The sequence below is a fragment of the Austrofundulus limnaeus genome, unplaced genomic scaffold (assembly GCF_001266775.1).
Source record: "Austrofundulus limnaeus strain Quisiro unplaced genomic scaffold, Austrofundulus_limnaeus-1.0 Scaffold0, whole genome shotgun sequence".
NCBI lineage: Eukaryota > Metazoa > Chordata > Actinopteri > Cyprinodontiformes > Rivulidae > Austrofundulus > Austrofundulus limnaeus.
The window spans coordinates 3,020,756-3,029,292 of record NW_013952402.1 but is presented as its reverse complement, the minus strand read 5'-3'; the positions used below and the strand labels follow the sequence as shown (position 1 = coordinate 3,029,292).

Sequence of the window (8,537 nt, the reverse complement as noted above, 5' to 3'; positions counted from 1 at the left end):
CATTAGCACCTCTAGTAATATATTTACTGAGAAAAATGGTGACGTGTTCAATACTTATTTTACCCGCTGTATGTGTAAGTTAAGAGGCAGACTCCAGTTTTTATCATAACCTTTATTCTTCCAAGGCACAGCAGATGTGTTGGCAGGGCTAGACGCTATCAGAATACATTCAGGGTGCGAATAAACAAAGTACATCCAGCTCTACACCCTGCTGAGGGGCCTGCCACGGCTACATGCTCAGCAGGCCCAACAAATAAAAACAAAAACACAGGGAACATCCCGTGCTTCAGAGCTTTGTCCCCAAACTTTACAGAGGCAGCTCATGAATACTGACTACACACTCACAGAGCCTCAGTGTAAGAGTTTACTTTCCTGTGACAAAAAGGATATTTTTGTAAAGTAATTTAAAAAAATGCATTCACTAGTCTGCTTGTAAGTAGGTGACATCAATTGTTTTATCTGAACACCTTTATTGTTTTATTTTGTTCAAACCTGAAAAAGTATGTTATTGTCAAACCACCGGGGTCATTAAAAATGTGTTKAGTTGGAGCCTTTAAACCGAGGCTGCTCATGGAAAAAAAAATCTAATATTCAGGTGTTGAAGGGCTGCTAACATGTCAGAGACATCACAAACAGTTCAACTGTTCCAGATAAAAAAACAGAAAACATTCACACTTTTTGGCTAGAAAAAAAACCTCAAAACAAACAGGATTAAAAGATCTCAAAGAAAGTCTGCATTGTTGCTTGTTATAACCTGAATTTTGAGTGTTTTAAAGAATTTGAGCTTTACAGTGAAGTAAAAATAAATCCTTTGGCATCATTCACTGTTAACATTTAATAAAACAAAAGTATAGAGTTCAAAACGCACATTAAAAAATATGTCAGCTAAACTTCACTCATACCAACACTGCCATTCTTTTGCGTATTTTTTTCTGTAATTAAAGAAAAGCTTAGCAATTTTTTAATCCAGAAATTTAACTTACTCAAGTATGAACATCAGTATTAGTGATGACGCAGCTGCTTTAAATTCATAGATCTTCAGCTGTTTTATTACTAAAAGTAAACAAAGAGAGGAGAGCACTTCAGCTCACACAAAAATCTACACTCGAGTGTCGAACAAAGGCGAAAATTTGTCAAAAAACMTTTTCGTTTTTGTATATACAACATAGAATAAAAACTACAGCTGAAAAAAACAATTCAAGGTAAACATCTAGGAGGTAAAATATCTCAAAGTCAGACTTTACCTTTTAGAAAATAGAAAAAGAAATCATGCAAAAAATATATACCTAGGATTTAGATAAAGTTTGTGACACAACATACCAAAAATATATATTAAAACTCATCTCCAATAAGCTCGTGGGATTTCACAATTGCACGTGAAAGGAGAGCAAAGCGCCTAGAAATCAAACCTGCGTTGTGCTGAATCGGATGTGTTTAAGACCCAAACTACGACGGAAAATGGCTCAAACTCCTGCAGTGTCCTCRTGATGTGCTCGATCTGTAATGAGGATGCACGCTGCGACTTCCCACTCGAGGTTTGTGTAACCGGTACCAGGTTCAGGTTTATGTTCATTGGTACCAGGGGGTCTTCCGCACCCATCGRAGGGTGAATCCTGCATCTGTACGAATCTTGATGGAAGCTGCCTCTGCTTCTCTGACCGTCTCTTTTACCGACTGCATCAGATTCTGGGCGTTGTGGACCAACATCTCTGTGGCCTGCTCGGAGAAATCAGATTAAAAAGAAAAAAAGTCAACAGAAGTTCAAGAGAGAGGGATTTTTTTAAGTTTCTTTTATTTTGAAGGTCTGCGTGAAAAGATGGATGTAATCAAAATGTAAAAGCGATGGAGTGAAGGGCGGCTGCACCTTTTGTTTCAGGTGTGCCAAACAAATAAGATGTTATGCAAATGTGGTTATGCCATTAAGTAAATACTGTAAAACCTGGACAACAATTGAAGCAGTTTAGTCAGATTTTGTTGTTGTCTTTTTTTGTGGGAGGATTTTTATTTTTTCATGTAAACATTATAGACTTTTTACTTAAGGGAAAACACAAAAATCAAAGTATTACCTCTTGAAAACACACTGAGCAACATGTATTTGATAACAAGGAGGAGAAAAAGTCCTTTAATAAATATTATTCTACATAATAGAGAAATCTAATGTGTGGGCAGTTATTTGCTATTGCATTTTACATTAGCTAAGCTTATTAAAATTGTTATTTCATACCGTGTTGTCACAAAATCTAAACGTTTGTGCTGTAATTAAGAGTATAAGAAAACACTGATACACTGAAATATCACTATTTCATTTCCTGATACTGTATCGATTCTCAAAACCCTATAGATTTTTAAATTAAGGCTTAAAAATGTAAACTTTCCTGCCAGCGGTTCATTTTTGTGTTGTATTTTAACCTCCGACAAGCAGCTGCAAGCCAGGCATTTGACTTTTAAGAAGAAATGTGAATATACAAATGCAATTATTGCTGTTAAGTGTTCTTTTGATGCATAGAAATAGAGTTTAATCAGATTTTACGCATGTTCTGATATGCTCTTTATACTGAGTTTTTAAAAAAAACAGTCATTTTGGAAAAAAAATGGCAATATATCAACTTGCTTAAAAGTATCTCATGTATATCATGACCCCTTTGTGGTGATATGCATCATATCACCAAATTCTTACCAACTGTAGTACTTAATGTACAGCAAATATTTATTTTTAGTATTTTTTATGAACTATAGGACAATTATAGTTCATAAAACATCTCATGAAGCTCCCTTTTTAGTATATTCTCAGTGCTATGGATTAGTTGTATTCAAAAAGCGATCTAGACTTTGGTCATAAATTGTTTATTTCATCTGTTTTGTCAAACCTTATGTTGTGGAAAAATCTATTTAAAGCAGATGCAGATGTTTGGTCTCATGTGAAGAAAGAAATCAAAATGTCTTCAGCTACAGAAAAGTCTAGTTGGTTTTATTTTTAAAAATGTTTTGGATGTCATGAGGAATAGATAAATTGCAGATGTGTTTGTGTTTACCTGCTCTGACTCCTCTTCACTAATGTTTGTTCGTCCCAACATGGTGGCTTTGACTGTAGAAAGGATCTTAAGCTGAGTGCTGATAGTAGGGATCCGTTCACAGACCTGCAGGAAATGTTCAAATATATGTGTGTGTATATATATATATATATATATATATATTATAAGCAATGTTAGAAATGAAGTCCCTTTGATGTATTTTACGTCATTAGTTTGAGTTTGAAACAGTAAATTCTCATCGACCTGCAGTAGGTTGGTCCGGATGCGTCTGTCGGTGCACTGCTTGGCCACTTCTTTAGCCAACCTCGTCACCTCATCCGACGCCTTGGCGATGTCCTTCGCGCACTGAATCAGCGCGCGTTTGTTTCCGCTCCCGCCGCGCACGAGACGAGACATTTCAGCCATCAGCAGGGCCATTCGCTTGGCTGCGGCGATGATGTCATTACCCTGTGCAGATGGAGCGACAGATGTCAAGCAGAAGGAGCTGCGGTCTGGTGAACAGGACTTTAAATAAGAAAATCAGAATTGAAGTAATGTGCATAATTCATGTTTCTACAGCCAAATGTATTAAAAACGATCTAATGCTCTGAGGTGATAAATTTGACTTGCAGAAATGAAGCAAGCATTAAATGCTGAAGCTGCATGCAGTGTTGGCAAGTGCTCACATGTTCCTCATGGTTCGCTTATGACMATCCTAAACACCGGAATCAACCTGACGTCAGTTGCATGAGGTGATGTCACAGCATTGAGGCGATTAGTGCACTCTGTTAGCAGGCAGTCTGATGTTAAAACTACATCACCCAGGTGTCTAGAAAACTGTCATCCTTGGCTTCACAGGTTGAGCTGAGAAACGGGGACTGACATCAGAGAGAGCAGGAGGACAGAACACCTGGCTCCACCTTTTTGACCCATTTTCCTCTAAAATGAAGCGACTTATGAAGCCAGCTAGTGTCAGTTTGTGGTGCAGCAAGCAAACTTGCCATTCTCACGGTCCTTGACCCTTAGATCAGCTTTAGCATCAGTAATATCGGTGTGTCAGGCCCCTCTGCTGCGACAGTGAAACAGCTGCTGCTGTGTTTTTTTTTTTTTGGTTGTGAAACAGCGGGCGGTGGTGCGTGCATGCGCCGTGCGTGAGTTTGTGTCGAGTCAAACGGCACGGTTAGATTCTCCCAGCTGTGCGAAGCACTGGGAACTTGAACAAACAAAACAAACCAAACTGTGAGCCCCCGTGTGTGTACGTTCATGTTCATGTCGGTGTGCAGACCTTGCTGGACCACTTGCGGGCCTCCTGGTGGAGAGACTGGGCAGCTGCCAGAATGGGCTGATTAACTGGCTGGTTGGAGGGCATCATCAGCAGCTCTGGCTCATAGTCATCCTCACCATCAGTAAACTCATCTTCATCATCTACCTCCCTCTCCTCAACTGCCTCCTCATCCTCAGGCTGGGCCAGCCAGGGTCAGGGGTAAGCCGGGGATAGGGGGGGTTGTTGGAGGAGTAGGAAAGAAAAGGAGGGAGGGAGGAGAAAGCCAGGAATGGCAGGTGGAAAGGAAGCATTTAGTTTACTATGAGAAGCACCAAATGGTAGAACAGAAGAAAAAAAAAGATTTAAAGGGATCCATGATTAGTTGTAACATTAGACTTTATTTAATAAACATATATTTTAAGTGTAAAATAAAGACTGTAAGAATACTGTAGGCTATTTAGTTTTTATAATTTTTAAACTAAAAGTTTAAAAATATATTACATGGACAGGGCCATTTTATTTACACGCAAAGCATTCTGGGTAAATGATGATGTGGATAGGTCCTCGGTCCGAAGCTGCTTGCGAGCTATATCCACCCTGAAGGTTAATCTTGGACAATATCTGACGATCGGCTCTTAAATGAAACCAGAGAGCGTTGACAGAGAGGAGAAGGTAGAAATGACTCAGCCTGTAACTGAAAATATGGATGGAGGACCTCAGTTGTTTGTCACGCTAGCGCCGAGCTAATACATATAAGGCAATATAGCGTCGGCGCTYGCGCAAAGGCTAAGCGGTTCTGTTGTCCTCCATCCACATTTTCATTTACAGGCTCAGTCATTTCTACCTTCTTCTCTCTGTCAACGAACGCTCTCTGGTTTCATTTAAAAGAGCCAATTGTCAAATATCTTCCCAGATTAACCTTCAAGGTGGATATAGCTCCCTCACACCGAGGACCTATCCACGTCATCATTTACCCAGAATGCTTTGTCCATCCATCCATCCATCCATTTTCTTCCGCCTATCCGGGGTCGGGTCGCGGGGGCAGCAGCTTCAGAAGGGAGGCCCAGACCTCCCTCTCCCCAGCCACTTCTTCCAGCTCCTCCGGGGGAACTCCAAGGCGTTCCCAGGCCAGCCGAGAGACATAGTCCCTCCAGCGTGTCCTGGGTCTTCCTCGGGGCCTCCTCCCGGTGGGACGTGCCCGGAATACCTCACCAGGGAGGCGTCCAGGAGGATCCTTACCAGATGCCCGAGCCACCTCAACTGGCTCCTCTCGACGTGGAGGAGCAGCGGCTCTACTCTGAGTCCCTCCCGGATGACCGAGCTTCTCACCCTATCTCTAAGGGAGAGCCCAGCCACCCTGCGGAGGAAACCCATTTCGGCCGCTTGTATCCGGGACCTCGTTCTTTCGGTCATGACCCAAAGCTCATGACCATAGATGAGGGTAGGAACGTAGATCGACCGGTAAATCGAGAGCTTCGCTTTCTGACTCAGCTCTCTCTTCACCACGACGGACCGGTACAGCGCCCGCTTTACAGCAGACGCTGCGCCAATCCGCCTGTCGATCTCCCGTTCCGTTCTTCCCCCATTCGTGAACAAGATCCCCAGATACTTAAACTCCTCCACTTGAGAAAGGGCGACCCCCCTGACCCGGAGAAGGCACTCTGCCCTTTTCCGGCTCAAGACCATGGCCTCGGATTTGGAGGCACTGAGCCTCATCCCGGCCGCTTCGCACTCGGCCGCGAACCGCTCCAGCGAGAGCTGCAGATCTCGCTCCGATGAAGCCAACAGGACCACATCATCCGCAAAAAGCAGAGATGCGATCCTAAGGCCACCAAAACGGATCCCCTCAACACCTCGGCTGCGCCTAGAAATTCTGTCCATGAAAGTAATGAACAGAATCGGTGACAAAGGGCAGCCTTGGCGGAGTCCAACCCTCACCGGAAACGAGCCCGACTTACTGCCGGCAATGCGAACCAGACTCTGACACCGGTCGTACAAGGACCTGACAGCCCGTATCAAGTGGCCCGGTACCCCATACTCCCGGAGAACCCCCCACAAGGCCCCCCTTGGGACACGGTCGAACGCCTTCTCCAAGTCCACAAAACACATGTAGACAGGTTGGGCGAACTCCCATGCACCCTCCAGGACCCTGCTGAGGGTGTAGAGCTGGTCCAGTGTTCCACGACCAGGACGAAAACCACACTGCTCTTCCTGAATCCGAGGTTCGACTATCCGACGGACCCTCCTCTCCAGGACCCCTGAATAGACCTTACCAGGGAGGCTTAAGAGTGTGACCCCAGAGTGCTTTGTGTGTAAATAAAATGGCTCCGTCCTGTTAAAATATATATTTTTAAAAATTTACAAAACTAAACAGCCTACAGTATTTTTACAGTCTTTATTTTACAGTTAAAATATATGTTTATCAAATAAAGTCTAATGTTACAACTAATCAGGGATCCCTGGATGGAGGAGAAGCATGTTCAAGCTTTGGAGGGGGAGAAAATTGAAGGGGGATGCAAGGGGACAAAAACGCTTTGACTGGAGGGGAAAAGATGAAAGAGGAGTTGGTTTGGGAAGGCAGTAGCTGCATGACGTGCCTGAGGTGATGGCTCACACCAAAATAAGGTTGAACTGTAACCAAAAGCACTGGCTGGTGTTTCTGTGGAGTGTAACAGCGGGACACTGGATCGTATATTTTGTGTCTGTTTCGAAAACTATATGATCATTAGATTTAAAAAAAGACTATCAAAAGAAGGTATTATTTCTGAATAATCTTTCACTAGTTAATCCTGGGAACACAAGGTCCTCATGTAACGGTTTATGTGTGTGTGAGAACCATAAACATTACATGACTCAAATTCAAACAGATGACAGTTTCCAGTTTTCCTCTGAACGTGGAATCGAGGCCCAGATATCCACATTTCAGGATCAAAATAACAATCAAAAATTCTTAAAATAAAAGATAAAGCAATGTTCTGTAAATGTACAGTATCTGAAGCYTTTAAAAAAAGTATTACACAGACAACGAAGTACTTCAGTGTTTGTTTTTGCATGGACTGACCTTGCTGGACCACTTGCGAGCCTCGTCGTGCAGCTGCCTAGCCGCCACCATCATGGGCTCACTGAGCACCTCGCCGGCCTTCTGCTCCGGGAACTCCTCGTCTTTCTCCTCGGGGGGCGGGGGCCGAGGCGGAGGCACCTCGCCCTCCGGCAAGGGGGGTTTCGGTGGCGCTTGCTCGTCGCTGACCTGGAAAACAAACGTAGATAAACAGAGGTTGCCCGTTGAAATCTGGTGCAGCAAACAAAGAGGGTTTGAGAGCAACCCAACGTTCTTAGTTCATTATGTAAAAGGGTTTATTAGAATCAAACTTCAGAGCAGTTTCAGTTGTTAGATAATTAAAGATGCAAGCGATTAAATAGGCTTACGTGGAGCTGGTCCAGGTCAGGAGGAGGAGGAGGGAAGTCTGGTTCCTGAGGCTGGAAGGCTTCTCTAACTTTCCCAACTGCAGCCAGGATCCTCAGACACGAGTCCAAGTATGCTTTCTGCAGAGCTGTGGGCATTGGATAWAACATGAAAAGTGGGACACAACAATAAACAAAATCGAATCGCTGTTATTCACGCAACATCCTGAAYTCTGTCAGAGTTGTAAAGTAACGAAGTACAAATCATTTGTTACTGTACTTAAGTAGAATTTTTGGGTATCTGTAATTGAGTAATTATTTTTCAGCCTACTTTTTACTTCTATTTCTTACATTTTCACACAATTATCTGTACTTTCTACTCCTAACATTTTTTAAAAAGGCAAGAAGTAGAAAGTCATTACTTTTATTTCATTCCAGCTTGTTTTTATAAAAATGAATACTATCCATATAAATTGTGCCTCCTATATAGAGTGAATTTAACTGTGGTTGAATGAGAAGTGAACTGGCCCACCAAGCCATTTAATTTGGCCCACCAGCAGTTGCCATGTTTACTAGGTTGTAATCTGTCGTCCTATGTAGAAACACAGTATTTTCACTTGAAGTCATTCCATTCATTGGCCCAATGACTATACAAGGGGCTGTATTGCAGTTAGTCAAAAGCGTGGGCCGCCACACTGGCTACTAGCTTAATCATTAAAAAGAAAAGTACTGTATTTTTAAAAGTAGAGGAGGTATTTGTATTTCATGAATTATACTGGCCGCAGACCTCGGATAGATTTTCATTTTGGGGAAAAAGTTTGGGCAGCCTTGATATACTGTATGTATATAAACTGAAACAG

General features: G+C 42.7%; 1 protein-coding gene across 3 annotated transcripts in view; it reads right to left on the bottom strand.

The window, feature by feature from the left end:
* Positions 1-1,474: 1,474 nt before the first annotated feature.
* Positions 1,475-8,537, bottom strand: part of LOC106520353 (vinculin) — a gene marked incomplete in the record, with an annotated part of 27,785 nt that continues 20,722 nt past the window's right edge. For 2 of the 3 annotated variants that reach the window (XM_014012423.1, XM_014012507.1), the window contains 6 exon segments: positions 1,475-1,716; positions 3,033-3,137; positions 3,276-3,479; positions 4,297-4,473; positions 7,337-7,522; positions 7,702-7,826. In XM_014012423.1, the coding sequence (XP_013867877.1) occupies positions 1,570-1,716; positions 3,033-3,137; positions 3,276-3,479; positions 4,297-4,473; positions 7,337-7,522; positions 7,702-7,826 (944 nt within the window). 3 annotated transcript variants of the gene reach the window in all.